The sequence below is a fragment of the Lolium perenne genome, chromosome 5 (assembly GCF_019359855.2).
Source record: "Lolium perenne isolate Kyuss_39 chromosome 5, Kyuss_2.0, whole genome shotgun sequence".
Taxonomy (NCBI): domain Eukaryota; kingdom Viridiplantae; phylum Streptophyta; class Magnoliopsida; order Poales; family Poaceae; genus Lolium; species Lolium perenne.
In genome coordinates this window covers 15,744,364-15,761,311 of record NC_067248.2, presented here as the reverse complement: position 1 = coordinate 15,761,311, position 16,948 = coordinate 15,744,364, and the positions used below count along the sequence as shown (strand labels likewise).

At 41.7% G+C, this 16,948-nt stretch overlaps 1 protein-coding gene across 1 annotated transcript; it reads left to right on the top strand.

Annotated features, from left to right (window-relative positions):
• The first annotated feature begins 1,151 nt into the window (after window positions 1-1,151).
• Window positions 1,152-15,280, top strand: LOC127298901 (kinesin-like protein KIN-12F). The gene is made up of 36 exons (XM_051328770.2): window positions 1,152-1,939; window positions 2,319-2,474; window positions 2,558-2,641; window positions 2,735-2,854; window positions 2,963-3,076; window positions 3,166-3,255; window positions 3,354-3,514; window positions 3,590-3,664; window positions 3,768-3,855; window positions 3,942-4,000; window positions 4,101-4,164; window positions 4,254-4,319; window positions 4,402-4,584; window positions 4,962-5,063; window positions 5,154-5,389; window positions 5,462-5,531; window positions 5,610-5,675; window positions 5,763-5,819; window positions 5,950-6,029; window positions 6,118-6,193; window positions 6,284-8,686; window positions 8,961-9,299; window positions 9,751-12,111; window positions 12,200-12,307; window positions 12,386-12,546; window positions 12,729-12,816; window positions 12,973-13,047; window positions 13,134-13,367; window positions 13,447-13,545; window positions 13,625-13,749; window positions 13,830-13,941; window positions 14,039-14,149; window positions 14,242-14,412; window positions 14,497-14,562; window positions 14,663-14,782; window positions 14,874-15,280. Exons 1-36 carry the CDS (start codon window positions 1,304-1,306, stop codon window positions 15,003-15,005), a joined length of 9,288 nt encoding a protein of 3,095 aa, XP_051184730.1. The 5' UTR covers window positions 1,152-1,303; the 3' UTR covers window positions 15,006-15,280.
• Window positions 15,281-16,948: the final 1,668 nt, after the last annotated feature.

Here is a 16,948-nt window from a genome sequence, read left to right as displayed (position 1 = left end):
CTCGTGGGAGAAGACGTGATCGAAGAGGAGGTGATGGATCGTTTTCGGATCCTAATCGCATAGAGATCCCGACGCCGATTGGTGTAGTCCACACCGCTGGAGGTGGTCCGCTGCCCGACTCATGTTGTGTGAAGTTAGCCGCACAAAGAACAAGCAACTGTGCGGATCTCGAGATCTCAAAATCTTCTTCGCCCCCTCTGCCTCGATGCTACCATCAAAGAAAGCCAAACCCAGCATGCTAAGAATCGGTCACCTCCCACTTCCGAGCCAACGAATCGTCTACCAAGGTGTCCAGCTATACCGCCGTGACTTTATCCCAAACCTTGCCAATTTCATTACAATTGTTGCTGGATAGGTTCGGGCCACAGGGCATAAACCACGCTCCTTGGAGCCCCTCTTGCACGATGCGTTTTGAAACGACACGTACTCCTTCCGTTCCAAAAATAAGTGTCGTAATCTTTTCTACATAGAATCTACACACTGAAATGCTTATAGATACACCCGTATCTAGAAAAAATTCGTGACACTTACTTTGAAACGGAGGTAGTACTAGTTTTACTCCCCCGTTCCATAACTCTTGTCGCAGATCCAAATTTGTCTACTACTAGTATTTACCAAATATTTCTACATTAGATAAATCCAAATTTACGAAGACAAGAATTACGGAATGGTGGTACGTTTCACCATTTTCACGTGATCATTGCAATTCAATTCAGTTGAACACTACATCGTCGTGCGAGTAAGACAAGAGCTTCAGTTCAAACGCGGTGGTCGCCGCCACCGAAAATTCGAACCCGTCCAAGCGGGGTCAGGACTCGGCCGCGATCCGATCGTGGCCGTCCATTTCGAACCCCCGATCCACATCCCGTTGCGTTAACCCTCCACGACCTACCCCCACACTTCCTCGACCACCTCGCTGCTGATACCCAAAAATCCATTCTTTCTCCCCCCTTCCCCTTCCCCACAGTGTGTGTGTGAGAGAGAGTTCTAGAACCTTCTAGAACGGACAGCGCCACTGCGTCCAGCTCGCTGCTCCGGCGGCCCGACGCGTTATACCTAGGTAGGTAGGTCCGGTTCGGAGGCGCGCGAGCCCGATCTGCGGCGCCGGAGTGACGTCGACTGTTCCGAATCCCCAAATCTCGAAATCTTCAGCCGCGGCGACCACCCCTGGATCTCCGCCCGCGGACGAAGAAGAAGCGTCTAGAGCCGGCGGCTGCGGCGGCGGCATTACACCATTCGCCGCCTCGCGATACTCCTCGCCACCGCCGCCGCCGCCACATCCACCACCTCCTCCAGGCTCGGCATGGTGCGGGATCTCGGCGCCGTCCGGCGCGCCCCGGCGAGGCCTTCTCCCGCCCCGGAAGCCGACGAGAACGCGCCGGCAGACGGCTCGCTCGCCGCCGCGGACCCCGACGCCGCGGCGGCGGCCGCGTCCCGCCCGCCCCTCCTCGCCATCCAGCCGCCGGCCCCGGCGTCTTCATCATCCGGGCTGAAGCGGAAGCCGGAGCCCCCCGCGCCGACGCCCTCGAAGCTCCCGTTCCGGACCCCGGAGAAGGCGGCGGCGCGGTCCCGGTTCGGGTGGGCCCCGCCGCCGCGCGCCGACGAGCTGCCGCACCCGCCGCGCGCCACGCCGTACGGCGCCACCACGCCCCGCGCGCACCGCGCCAGGGCGCCGGCGGCCTCGTCCGAGGGCGGCGGGTCCGGGCAGAGCACGCCCACCAAGAGCGTCTCCAAGCCGCCGCCGGCGTACCACGCGGGGATGAGCGGGTCCAGGGCCATGGCGAGCGGCGGCGGTGCGCGGGCGCTGGGGTTCCCTATGATGGCTCAGTCCAGGGGCACGCCCGTGTCGTTTGGGCAGGCCGCGGCGGTGTGTTCTGCCGAGGTGCCGCATTTCGAGCTGCGGGAAGATCCCTCCTTCTGGATGGACAACAATGTGCAGGTATGCAATCTGTTTTTTTTTTTTTCTGATTGATGCAGGCAAGTATACATTGTGTACACCCATTTACCTCACGTTACAGATTGATTCGGTCCTGATTGATAGCCCCAGAATTTCATTTTGTGCACTGAAATGGGGAAAAATAACTACTTCTTCCAACCTAGGTTTAGTCAGTTACTATTCTGAAGATGGCTGAAATATAAGTTTGCTGACTGCTTTTTCTTCCTTTTTGAGTCAAGAACTTTGTTCGCAGTTATAACGATATACGCATGTACTTAAGCTTTAAATTATGAATCAGCACATACGTTGGAGACTCAACTTCGCCATCACATGATTTCCGCATCATCATACACATTCTTTACACATGTGGTTTATTTTCCAGGTCGTCATCCGTGTCCGCCCGCTAAATAATATGGAGAAAAATGCGCATGGTTATAATCGGTGTTTGAAGCAAGAAAGTGCTCAGCGTGTCACATGGATTGGTCAGCCAGAAACCCTCTTTACGTTTGACCATGTTGCTTGCGAAGGAGTGAGCCAGGTCAGCCTGAAAAACAATTTGATGTCATGCTTTGGTCCGATTTCTTCGACTGTGAGAATAACCGATGGCTTTTGCACTGGCAGGATGTGCTTTTCCGTGTTGCTGGCTTGCCAATGGTTGAGAACTGCATGGCTGGATACAACAGCTGTGTCTTTGCTTATGGACAGGTAGTTAGAAATGTTTTTGTTTTATTCGTTCACCATGAAGAACTGCTTTCATGCTCTTGAGTCTTGAACCCTTTAATTCTTTGCGCTGTGCAGACTGGAAGTGGAAAAACATACACGATGCTTGGCGAAATCAGTGATCTGGAAGTGAGGCCTAGCTCAGAACGTGGAATGACACCACGTATTTTCGAGTTCTTGTTTGCCAGGATCAGAGCGGTAACAGATTCCCCATGCATAACATATTATTTATTGTTGGCCACATGATTAAGTATTTCATATTTTTATGAATCTTGATCATGTTATGTGTTCAACCTGAAACTGCAGGAGGAAGAGAGCAGGAGGGATGAAAAACTTAAGTACAACTGCAAATGTTCTTTTCTTGAGATTTACAATGAACAAATTACAGATCTTCTTGATCCTTCATCCACAAATCTCCCTGTACGTTGTCATGCTATTGCTTAAGCCAATATGACTTATCGATACAACACCATTTTTTGTGATTTTACAACATGGGATCTCATGTGCAGCTCCGAGAAGATATAAATGGAGTCTATGTAGAAAATCTGACTGAACTTGAAGTAGGCTGTGTCAGTGATATAATAAAACTTTTGATGCAGGTAAGTAAATTTATTCTTAGATTTTCTTTCTTGCAAATATTTTACCACAGGCTGCCAAAGAATTTGAATTAATCAGGCTTTCCTAAAACCTACTTCAGGGTTCTATGAATAGGAAAGTGGCTGCTACAAATATGAATAGTGAGAGCAGCCGCTCTCACAGTGTGTTCACATGTATTATCGAGAGTAGGTGGGAGAAAGAGTCTACGACTAACTTACGGTTTGCAAGACTGAACCTAGTTGATCTTGCTGGGTCAGAAAGGTAAGTAGACAATATTCTCACTGGTCTCACAGTTTATTGTGCTAAGTGAAATATCAATTTATCTACCTAAAATAGGCAGAGGACATCTGGTGCCGAAGGTGAGCGGCTGAAAGAAGCTGCTAATATTAACAAATCGCTCTCGACATTGGGGTTTGTATTGAATATCGAACTCTTAGTTGTTATGATAGTATGATAAATGATTTGTCTGTGCTATTGCTCATCCATGTGTTCTTTCCGGAATTGTGAATTGCAGTCTCGTGATAAGGAACTTAGTGGATCTTACAAATGGGAAGCAAACACATGTTCCTTATAGAGATTCCAGATTAACGTTTCTTCTCCAGGTAACAACCTTGAGTTACCATATTATTGTCGTCTTTATTGTTGCGTTCCCTTGTACCCTAGTAATAATTTACCCCTCCTTTCGCAGGATTCGCTCGGTGGAAACTCCAAGACCATGATCATCGCAAACGTCAGCCCTTCATTGTGGTAATGACTTTTATACTTGCATTCAATCCTACTTGGACAGAGTTCGAGATGTAGTTTCGTATCCTCATACTTTTTTTCATTTTTTGGTGTGTTAAAATAGTTCCAGCAATGAAACACTCAGTACCCTAAAGTTTGCTCAGCGTGCAAGGCTCATTCAAAACAATGTAAGTATTTGTCTTTCGGATCAGCATTCCTTTCGAACATATCTTAGGTTACTAACCATTTTCAACTTCTTGTCTCTTCAAATTTTAAGGCGGTTGTGAATGAAGATGCTTCAGGAGATGTTCTAGCATTGCAACATCAAATCCGTCTCCTAAAGGTGATGCCTGCAGAATATTAATCACGCTTTTCTTTCCATATAACATTATTCTTAACTGAACGAGGTTCCTTATATGAATCAGGAGGAGCTAGCTGTTGTCAAGCGCCAACGTGTTACTAGAACGTTACCATTCACTACTGATATTTGTGGAAGATCCGGTGGTAATGCTGACGATGGTGCTGATCATATGAGTGTGGACGAGGATATTTACAGTGATGCCCATAACATACAGTCTTTGCAAGATGTAAGAGTTTCAAATAATCAGGTAATACATTTTTTTCAGGATTTCCTTAAATTGTACTCATTATTTCAGGGTCCACATGTTGGAAACCCACAACGTTAACCTATCTTAATCTTGTTCTAGGCTATTAAGCTATTAACATTTTAGTTAAACTCAAGTCAAGTTAAACTGTAGCCCTCGTTGGAGGCGTATATCTGTATCAAACTCTTCTTTGCAATGAAAAGAAACGCGTGTTTTCTCGAAAAAAAGTCATGTTCATTATCACAACAAACGTCTTTTATTGAGTGACTGCTGAGTTTTTCCTACATCTTACTGAAGATACATATTGGAATCATGGATTAGACTAATGCTGTGTGTGTGTGTCATGGAAAATCCTTCGTAATTAAATTATCTTGATGCAGAGATCACTGGAAGAAGCACTAGGAGGAGCATTACGAAGAGAATCAATGGCAGAAACTGCAGTAAAGCAACTTGAAGTTGAAATTGAGCAGTTGAACCGATTGGTACCTTTTAGCAACAACAGAAAAATTATGTAGAAACTATCTATAATTTTCTTAACAGGTCCTGTAATGATTTCCATTACATCTTCTTAGGTTAGTCAAAGAGAGGAGGATACAAGGTGTGCTAAGATGACTCTGAAATTTCGAGAAGATAAGATTCACCGGATGGAAGCTCTTATTCATAACAAATTGCCAGCAGAATCATATCTACTGGAAGATAACAAAACTTTGTCACAAGAAATAGAATTGCTTCGTACAAAAGTCGACAAAAATCCGGAAGTAACCCGTTTTGCACTTGAAAATATTCGTTTATCAAACCAACTCAAGAGGTACATATAGTCTATACCATCATGCATGAATATTCGTTGCATAGTACTAAAACATTTCTGATGTATTTGTAGGTACCAGAAGTTCTGTAATGAAGGGGAGAGGGAGGTTCTGTTGGATGAAGTTTCCAACCTTCGAAATCAGGTTTATATTAACCTTCACTTTGTGATTCTAATTAGTACTGTACTAGGTTTCTTTAATCAGTATTCCTTGTGCTGATAGGTCTTGCAAATACTTGAGGAGAGGGTACTAACTGGGCACAAAAATTACATTTCAGACAAGTTTGAGGTTTAATTCCTGATTAGCTTTTCTTCCCACCTTTATTTTTCCTACAGATTGGCTTACATATATGTTAATCTTTATTGGTATTTTCAGGACACAGAACAACTTCGCTCCAATTTAGTGAGTGAGCCTGAAAGTTTACCTACAGAGGTACCTTTTCCCCTCAAGAGAATGATTTTATCTTTGGTTATGATTATGTTGTCTGAAACTGCGATGGCCATATGTTGATGGCATTTGTGAAGTGATGTTGGTCTTTGTTTGTTTCTCAATTCATTTTCAGTTGAGAAGGACCTGTCAAGAGTTGGAAACCTGCAGGAATGAGCTGCAAGGTTGCTTAGAATCAAATGAAAAACTAATAAGGTAATTGTTTAATCACATACATCAGAGCTAGCAAACATTTTGTTGCTGAAATCTATTTTGTTCAGCAACTATATTTTTTACTTCACAGGGAAATAACTGATCTGCAAAACGAATTGAGTACCATCAAATTGACAAAGAGGGAGGAATGCTGTAGTTCATCTGAGGTATGGACAATAGCTTCTCTGAAATTGTTGTTGTTATAGTGAAAAATGAGAAAACCTGACATTATGTTTCTGATTTTATGGACACTCCAGTGTCATTCTCATGCATGTGCGAGAATGGAAGATTGTTCTCATGAGGCTCTCATGGGGAACACAGAAGATATATTAATCCTGCAGCTGGAGTTGGACATACTTAAATCAATTCTTGCAGAAGAGAGGACATCCCGTGGAGAGGTTCAGGAAAGAACTACCATCTTAGGTGATGAGCTGAAGGCGGCAAATTTACGTATCCTTCATGCTTGCAAGCAGAGTGATGCCATAGGAAGCGAATTGGATGATGCAAGATCTGTTATTGAAGCTCTTGAGTCACAGCAGATTTTGTTGATAAATGAACTAGATGAGTTGAAGGAGAATAATCAGCAAAGCATTGAGATTCTAAAGAGGAGGGACAGACAAATTTCAAGATTAAATACTGAGCTTGACAACCACCGTAAGCAGATTCTGTTGGCTAGTGCAGAGCCCAAAATGCATCTTTTGAAGCGTTCCGAAAATGAAGATTCACCTCTGCAGAGAAAGCTGAAAAGGATGCAAGCTTCTCTTGAGAAGGCACAAGACTTAAATATAAGGTACCAAAAAGATCAGGCATCTGACAAATTTGCCGAGCAAGAAATGGATGAAGTCTGTAGACAGGTTGAAGTTGAAACAACTGAGGTGATTATGTGCTTACAAGAAGAGCTTATATCACTCCAACAGCAATTAGATGCTAGTAACAAAAATGAGTTACTGGCCAAACAGAGCCTAAATGATCTTCAACTGGAAAGAAAAGAGTTGAATGATAGGCTTCTTGGCATGATGAAGGAGAAGGAGTGCTTTTGTAAACTAACTGAGGAAAAAGAAAAGAAAATTCAGCTGTTGACCAATGACTGGGAGAGCTTACAGGAGGAGCTTGTGTTGCTCCAACAACAGTTAGATGCTAGTAACAGAAATGAGATGTTGGTTAAACAAAGCCTAGATGAGCTTCAACTGGAAAGGGAAGAGTTGAATGGCAGGCTACTAGGAATGATGAAAGAGAAGGAGAGCTTTTCTACACTAACTGAGGAAAAAGAAAAGAAAATTCAGCTGTTGACCACTGACTGGGAGAGCTTACAAGAAGAGCTTGTATCGCTCCAACAACATTTGGATGCTAGTAACAAGAATGAGCTGCTGGCCAAACAAAGCCTAGATGAGCTTCAAGTGGAAAGGAAACAGTTGAATGATAGACTACTTAAGGAGATGAAAGAAAATGAAAGCTTTTGTCAACTAACTGAGGAAAAAGAACAGAAAATTCAGGTCTTGACCAATGACTGGGAGAGCTTGCAAGAAGAGCTTGTATTGCTCCAACAACAGTTAGATGCCAGTAACAAAAATGAGCTGTTGGCCAAACAAAGCCTAGATGAGCTTCAACTGGAATGGAAACAGTTGAATGATAGGCTACTTGAGGCAATGAAAGAAAACAAAAGCTTTTGTGAACTAACTGAGGAAAAAGAAAAGAAAATTCAGATGTTGACCAATGACTGGGAGAGCTTACAGGAAGAGCTTCTATCGCTCCAACAACAGTTAGATGCCAGTAACAAAAATGAGCAGTTGACCAAACAAAGCCTAGGTGAGCTTCAACTGGAAAGTAAACAGTTGAATGATAGGCTACTTGTGGCGATGAAAGAAAACCAAAGCTTTTCTGAGCTAATTGAGGAAAAAGAAAAGGAAATTCAGCTCCTGACCCATGACTGGGACAGATTAGCTGCCGACATTGAAAGCTTTCTTGTGAATGGAAATGCTTCTCTTGATGAGGCCTCTGACCAGGTTGCCTTTATTTCGGAGTCCTTTTCTCAAAGAAGATGGGTTGAGGATAAAGTCCAGAAGATGTGTCAGGGTATAGCTGACAGAGAGAAGTTACTTGAAGAGCTCCAAAGCCGGTTGAAAGAGGCAGATGACATAAAATGCGACTTGGATCTGAAGTTGAGATCCTTAAGAGGAGCAATGGAGGCAATAAATGAGATGCATCAACAGGAAAGGAATGATCAAGAAAAATCAATTGCTCTTTTAAGATCTCAAGTATCTGAACATGTACAAGCGAAGCAACAGTTACTTGAAGATCTTCGGAGAGTAGACCTTCTGTTGGATGAATCCATTGCAACATTTGTGCAGAAGGAGGTTCTTGAACAAAACTATGTATCATCACTGAAGGGGATGGAAGGAGAGATCCATCATCTAGAGACTCAATTAGACGACTCAAAGAAACTTATAGCTCATTCATTGAGTCAGGCCAAGGACAAGGAGCAGACATTTGAGAAGCTAAAAAGTGAAGAAAATACTGTTTTGTTACGAATGTCGTCAGATGTTCTGAAGGCAAAGGGTATTATACGTGAGTTTGGAGTTGGATTCAACATGTTGGAGTCAAGCCTTTCTGTGGACCCTGAAGAAGTTTGTCAAAATTCACACTTGAATTTGGAGGACCGGGTAAGATAATGCTCTTTTATTTGGTATCAAGGTGAACCAAACAACTACTACCTCTGTCTATAAATAGACGTCTAAGATTTGTCTAAATCTAGATGTACCTAGACGCTATTTAATATCTATATACATAGATTTATACAAACCTCAGACATCTATTTATAGACGGAGGGAGTACTATTTATGTCAGTAAGTTCCTCCTGTTAATCAATATATGTATTATTGAGAGTATCAATTTTTGAAAATTCATGTCATGAACATATTTTACTCCATTTTTTAGGCTGAACTTAAAACATTTGGAGCCCTTGAAGTGGGAGAGCAGTGCAACGCTGCGACCCTTTGCCAACTTAGTAAGGAGATGCAGTCTGCAGTTTATGAATTGCAGACATTGCAATCTCAAATGGCCAAGCTGCTGCAAGAAAAGAAAAATGTGAAAGAAGGCCTTTTCCAGAGTCGAGAAACTGTTAAAGATCTAAGTTCCGAGGTCATTCAACTGAAGTCACAAATAACCGATCAACATAAGTGCTATGAAGCTAGACTGAAAGAATTGGAAATAAAGATGCAGGAAAAAAACGATGATGCTACAGCATCACTTGTTTCATGGCATAAAGAGAAAGAGGTAACACTTTATAAGCCATTAGGCTTTCATTGAAAATTATTGTCTGTAATTTCTTTTGTGGTTTACTGGACAATGGATTAGGCTTCAGTTGGATTTGTAAATGAGCATATTCAAAGCAGACTTTTTTCTACGTTGCCCAAACATAAATAACACAGTAGACTTGTCTCTCTTTCCAGTAAAAAAGACTCCTAATAAAAAAGTACATGTAGGGATGCATCATTTGTGCAAAAATCTTTGTGCCTCAATGCGTTGATACATGATGAGAAGTGGATTACGTGAAAGTGCTCTGGTTCAGTAGATGCACCACTATTATTTTGCCCTGCAGAACAGATGAATGTTGTTATTTATTCTTTATGTAGAAGTAGCAGAGGTTGTATTTACAGATGGAATGTTGCATTCAATTTCTTGAGGTCGATCTTGATTCCTGTTATAATTGTGATAATTCATTCAGGCACTTGAATTTGAGATCTCAGAGGCAAAAGGTCTTGCGCAGCAGAAATCATTTGAGGCTTTCACTCTTATGGCCCAGTTTCAAGAAGCGCATTTAACCATAGCTGATGCAGAGTCTACAGTCAAGGCACTGGTGGAAGCGAATGGAAACGCAAAACTCCAAGCGGAGAAGTTCAAACAGAAGGAATCTTTGTTTGTTACTGAAAAGGATAATTTGCTAGGGGAGATCAGTAGTTTGAAGATGCTGCTGGATGTGAAGGAACAAAGTTACATGGATATGGAAAAGAAATTCGAATCAGGCCTGCTTGAAGCTAATGAGGTAGCTCTTGAACTGGAAGATGGAATCAGACACCTGAAGAATTTGCTGTCAGAGAACCTTGAGTTTGTGTCTTCTGATATCAAATGGATGAGGTCAGAACTGCGGCAGTTCGTGGAGTTGGTAAGAACTTGGTTGGAGGAGAACTGGTTAGAGATGATTGGAAAAGATTGTGCTGTTTCTGTGCTGCACCTCTGCCATATGGGGATTTTGTTGGAGAGAGTTACTGGGTTGCATGCAGAAAATGGTTTCCTTCAGAGTGGAATCTCTGAATCTAATTCGTTGATATCTACACTGCGAGAGCACAATGATAAAGCAAAGAGTGAACTGGAGATGTGCAGTGTTCTCAAAGGAAAGTTACTACTCGACATCAACCACAGTTTTGGTCGTATTGCAAAGAAGGAACAAGAAGCAACTGAACTGAACTCAAGATTGCATTCTTTCGAGAAAAAAATTCTGCATTTGCAAGCACAAGAAGAAGCAATTCTGGCAAGGTCAGATTCCATGTATAATGAGATATCTATTTTGACTGAAGAAATTGATGCTACCAACAGGAGTTCTTTGACAGCTCAATCCAAAGAAAAGGAAGAGCTTCACAATCAATTGGACCAAGCTTTGCTTCTCAATGGAATGTTAAAAGACACAATGCTTGAAGTTCTAAGTCTGCCTGAAGTGAATAGTACTATACCCGCAAATGATATGAAAGAGTGCAATGAATTTGAGTTGTGCAGTTGGCTTGTAAACTATCACCATGAGTCAGTTATGATCAATACAATTGCAAATGATATTGAATCTGTTGTTTTGGCTTCAGAATGGGAACTACATATAGGACAACTGCAAAAACAAAGGCTTATTTTTACTGAAGTACTTGAGGAACTGAAGACAAAAGCAACTTTGTGGAAAGTTGATCAGGATTTGGGTAGTCTTGCAATTCATGCTTTACATGAGGAGAACAGTAGTATAAGGATTGATTTGAAGAACCTGAAGCAGAGCAAGGATGAAGTTATGGATAGCCTACATGCAATAAGTGAGGAAAACCCAAAACTTAAAGATGTAGTTAGCTCCTTGGAGTCCAACATCAAATCCCTTCAAGCAGATTTAGATGGAAAAGTCAAAACTCTGATGGAATCGCAGTGCTCCCGTGCAGCCTTGTGTAAAGATCTTGAGTTGAAAGCTGAGATTATTGAACTCGGAATTTCAAGAGAAAATGCTTTGAGGTCCGATAATGATTCACTGAAACATGAAATGCTGGATATTCTGCGCAAGGACCGGTGCATGGTTCATTTGGTTTCTAATATAGATACAGAGAAGTTATCTGCCTCCATTCAAGCATGTTTGGAACAAATTACCACTAAACTACAAGAGTACATTGATGAACAATTGAGCATGGTGATGAAGTTTTCCGATGAATTAGACTTGGTTCAGTTGTCTGTTGAGGAGTTGAGCACCCACAATTCTGTTTTACAGTCTGAATTAGCAAGGAAAGATGAATTGGCAATGGGCTTGTCATTTGATCTTAGCCTACTACAAGAGTCGGCATCTGTTGCAAAAGATCAAGCAGATCAACTTATTGAGTTAAATGAAACAATTAAATCATTAGAACATGAGGTTGCTGCTAAATCGGATGACCTTGACAATCTTTTTTCTGGAAAGCAACTACTAGAAGCTCAAATCATGGAGGGCAATGAAAAGATCTCTGTGCTAGAGGTGCAGCTAGCAAATACAGTTGGTGAACTAAATGCACTTTCTATGGAGAACAGTGAATTGAGATCTCAGCTCAACCATATTGATCGTATCAGCTACACTATGAAAGAAGAGTTGGCCCTTAAAAGTAATGACACTGAAAGAATGGAAGAAAGGTTGATTGAGCTGACAAATTTACTTGATGAAAGGAGCATCTTGCTTCAAAATTTGCAAAGTGACTTCTCCAAGCTTTCAAATGAGAAGAAATGCTGCGACTCTCAGGTGCTTATCTTGAGAGAGAAGCTGGAAATGGCTCAGGCAGTGGCGGAAGAAAGTGAAGCAATTGCTACAGAGGCTCGAGAGGTGCTCAGCTAGCTACTTCATTTCTTTTTTCTCTCTTAGTACCGCTTACATTGTTTTCTTGTATGACCCTTCTTTTGTACATTTACAGATAGCGGATGAAAGGAAGACACATGCTGAAATGAAAGATGAAGAAGTCAAGCTGTTGGAGAGTTCAATCGAGGAGCTCGAAAGTACCATATTTGCTCTGGAAAATCAGGTGAGCTGTCTACATATATTTCAGTGTTGATTGCTGCAGTAACTTTTCTTAACAATAACACTGGGTATTTCCCTTAAGGTTGGCAACATCAAGGAAGAAGCGGAGCGGCAAAGAATACAGAGAGAAGATTTAGAAGTGGAGCTGCAGAAAGTCAGGCACCAAATGCCATCCACATCATCCTCTAGGAAATTAAGGAGTTCTATGGAAGATGGAATGGTTGATTCAACTGACTCACTCAGGTTTGCATGATTACAAGCTTTGTTACCAGTTACGAATTTTGCAGTTATTAGTTCACTTGCTAGGTGGTTGAGCCCACTGCCTTGCTTTTTGCCTGGATTTTCCTTGTATTCTTGATCAAATGCAGAGCTCCTGCCGTAGTTCTTGAAAAAATGATGACAGTTGGCTTAAGTTTTTCCTGCAGATACTCGAGTGAGATTCATACTGAGCTACTGGGTGCTCAGGAGAGTATCAGAATACTTAAAAAGGAGGTTGCTGAAAAGGAATCAGAGGTAATGGTATATTCTATAACCATTTATAGCCTTTTGTTTCAAAAAGGTGCATTCATTCCATATGTAAATGGTTTAGTCTTTCGGCCTATAGCCATTTGTAGCATAACTGTTATCCAAATATTGGTGGTCTCAATATGCAATGTCTTTTCTTTCTAGATTGCTCAGTGCAAGTCACATATATCAGAGCTAAACCTACATGCCGAGGCAGCAGCACGCGAATATAAGCAGAAGGTAAGCAATTTCATCTGTCTGATTTATTTCAACCAGTGAAGTTATCAACAATTTTCAAGAAAGCTAATGAAACGTGATTTGGTTAGTTCATGGAGCTCGAGGCTATGGCACAGCAGGTCAATACTGACAATACATCCACAAATGCTTGCTCTGCGAGACCAGAGAAGATTAGCTTGAAACCTAGAGGTTCAGGTTCCCCATTTAAATGTATTGGCTTGGGGTTTGTACAACAAGTGAATTCTGAGAAAGATGAAGAACTTAGTGCCGCAAAACAGCGTATTATGGAACTTGAGGGCATAGCAGCTAGTCGGCAACGGGAGGTGAGATTTCTCTAAAAGTTCCAATTCATTCTCTTTATTCCATTTGTAGTTTTATTAACCTATCCTTTTTCTTACGTAGATATTCATGTTGAATGCGAAATTAGCTGCAACAGACAGTATGACACACGATGTGATTCGTGATATGTTGGGAGTTAAGATGAGTATGACTACTTGGGCGGTAAGAATGCCTATTCTCTCATTTCGGTTTATGCATTTAAACCAATTTAGTTTTGTAACATGTGCATATCGTATTCTAGACTCTAGCTGACAAACAGCAAAAGATGAGTACAGAAGAGTCAGCTATTTATCAAACTGAAGAATCCAAAGATGAGCTCCTGAAGTTGAAGCAGCGGCTTAATGAATTCATTGACGAAAGACAGAGGTAGATACTTCACCATCGACGAGCTCTTCAAAATCTGAATTATAAGTTATATGACCATCATGTCAATGCCTTTGCTACAGTTGGATTGATGAGATAAACCAGAGACAATCAGAACTTGGAGCTGCTCGCATTACTATAGAACAATTACGACAAAAGGAGCATTTTATGGTAGCTGAAGTTGACTTGCTGAAGGTATGGCAATTAAGGTTTCCACTACAAAAGAAAGGACATATTTCTTTCTCTCTTGCCATGGTAAGTGTTGCTATATTAATTGGCTGATATGTTGTAGGCTGAGAGTGCAAACTACAAAACCATAATTTTTAATCTTGAAGATGAAGTGAAAAAGCTTAATAGACAACAGAATCTTCAGCTGCGAATTAATCACCATGTCAAAACAAAGGTATTGAGTACTTCTTAAACTGTCCTGGTATATCTGAATGTTGCTGTTTCAGCGTCTAACCATCTTTCGTAAAAAAATTCACTCTTTGATAGGAAGAAAATGTCCTGCTGAAAAAGCAGAATGAAGAACTAAGTGCAAAGCTGCAGCAGCTAGGGGCCACTGTTACCCGCACAAAGCAAAAGCTTGCCCGCTACATGGTCTCGGATGGAAAAGATCCACATCAACAGATCGAAGAGGAAGAGGTTTTGAGGAAGAAATTAGAGGTGCGTCCACTTCGTTTCCATCTGTTCAGAATTGAGGTCGGTACAAGGACACTGATACTTACCCTGCTTGTTACATATCAACAGGAAAGCGAACAGGATAGAAGCAAACTCGCAGAAAACCTATCGAGTTTGTGTACCAGTGTTCTGAAGGTATGGGTATTTCTACTAAGAAGCAAAGCAGCGTCCTCATGTAGTTGATGCGAGCTTGCTCCAGTTACATGACCAAACATGAATCCTACTATTGCAACAGGTAGCCAGAGTTAGAAATCATGAGTCCGAGGCGAGTCTTCTGAAAGCAATGGAAGCCTTAAATCAACTCCAATGCTCCATTTCCTCCTTGGAGAGCGAGGTTGAAGATCTTAAAATAAAGGTAATAATGTGCATCGGTGCGAAAAAATATTTCCATTCTGACCTAACTAAATGTTGTCATTTACTGACTCGGAAAAAATGATCTTCTGCAGTGCAAACTATTGCGTGAGAAGGCTCGATTGTCCGATCTCCGGAGCGAATCGTCCTCTCGGAGCTCGGGGGCGAAAGAGGGCTCCAGAACGCCAAGTGTGTGCAGATCTCCGAGCATTTCGTCTTTCCGATGATTCGATGATGGCGAAGCAAGTGTACATAATACCATAGTCTTTTGCTGGTAGGTCGTATGCATCCCCTAGTACAGGTGAAGGGAGGATGAGAATCTGGCAATTGCGATTGCTGCTGTTGTAATCTCTTAATCTACTGCTGAACGATGCAGCATTTAATTAATGAAATCCAGTGCAATCATTCTTTATTGCCCCTAAAACGTCTAATACTGTGGCACAGAGGGACTTTGTTTATGTAATGAATGGAACCGTGCTCTTCTACACGAGTCTCATAGTCAGAGATGAGTGATGCTGCACAGTTTCAGATCAGGATATTTTCACAGTGACCAGTCAGTCTACCACCATGGTGAAAATTTAACAAACTATTCCATGGTTTGGTCATGACCTAGTTCATTTGGCTTGAAAGCCATGAAATTTCATTCAAGGTAGCTCATTTTCGAGAAGATTTTTCTAGAATATCTGATATATTTGTAGTTTGCAATTTTCCCTAGCAACTAGGTAACATGAAATGACACTATGCGAAGGTTCACATTTTTTTTTGTTTTTTTAATTACTTGTGTTTGATTCAACATGTGGCCAAAATGGCAGGCATACATGTTCTTACCTAGGGCCTGAATATTGCAAAACACTTTCTGGATCTATGATGAAATAGGTAGTTTTGAACCTAAAAATGTTTTTGTAAAAATTCACGACCAAACTATCAAGCACCTGTAGTTTAAATTTGACCCGCTTCCACCTGAATCGGCAACAATTTATCTTTTTAGTGAGAGGTACCTAGGAAGCTTTTGAGATGAAACCATATGGCTATTTTTACATACAATGTGATATAGTATTCTTTAAATTTTAGGTTGCCTAATCGTGGAATGAATTCTTTGTAGGTGCTTCACAAAAAAACATTTTTCAACACTGCGAAAATGAAAACTGGACTATTTGTGCAAATAAAATTAAAACACCAAGAACAACATTGATTGTCATCCCAAGATGCACACATGTGCACAATATAAGGTCATTTTAACAAACTATTCCATGGTTTCCTTCATGGCATAGTTCATTTGGCTAGAAAGTCATGAAACTTCGTACAATGTAGCTCATTTATGATAAGTTTTTTTCTAGAATATCTGAGACACTTGTAGTTTGTAATTTTCCCTAGCAACTAGGTAACATAACATCATACCATGCAAAGGTTTCCCTTTTTTTGAATTACCTGTGTTCGATTCAATATGTGGCTAAAACGACGGGTATGAATGTTCTTACCTACCCTCCTTTATCACTGAGCGATCATTTAGGGGCCTTAGCTGGTGATCCGGGCTGTTTTCCTCTCGACGATGAAGCTTATCCCCCATCGTCTCACTGGCCGACCTTGATCCCTGTTATTTTTGGGTCATATCTAGTATTCAGAGTTTGCCTCGATTTGGTACCGCTCGCGCAGCCCGCACCGAAACAGTGCTTTACCCCTAGATGTCCAGTCAACTGCTGCGCCTCAACGCATTTCGGGGAGAACCAGCTAGCTCTGGGTTCGAGTGGCATTTCACCCCTAACCACAACTCATCCGCAAAACACTTTCTAGACCTATGTTTAAATTTAAACTATGTGCCTGAGCAGCTTGTTCCTGCAGAAAATATAGATGAAAGTGGTGTTGAATTTTATCAAAATCATGACCTACAAGTCCCTGTGATCGACTTACCAGCGCATGCAGAAAACGATGCGCATGCGGGCAAGCCCGAGGAGGATTTGGTGGGTCTTGGGATGCCGGCCAAGGCAGATTCTCCTACCACCTCGGGATTGTTAGTAATGTATAGACTATTTTACTGTATATTTTCAGTGTATGACGGGCTTCTCTGCGACTAGATCATTGAACATATATTGAGAGGAAAAGAAGTAAATTATATTTGTTCTAAAGAGAACATATATGAATTTACAACTTGTTGACATCTAGCATTTCATGC

What these genes read in the sequence shown, in the direction of transcription:
- LOC127298901 (XM_051328770.2), top strand. Translation starts at nt 1,304, where the DNA reads ATGGTGCGGGATCTCGGCGCCGTCCGGCGCGCCCCGGCGAGGCCTTCT. An exon ending in TTGAGCAGTTGAACCGATTG is followed by an intron (nt 5,064 to 5,153) that starts GTACCTTTTAGC and finishes ACATCTTCTTAG; the next exon opens with GTTAGTCAAAGAGAGGAGGA. An exon ending in TCAAATGAAAAACTAATAAG is followed by an intron (nt 6,030 to 6,117) that starts GTAATTGTTTAA and finishes TTTACTTCACAG; the next exon opens with GGAAATAACTGATCTGCAAA.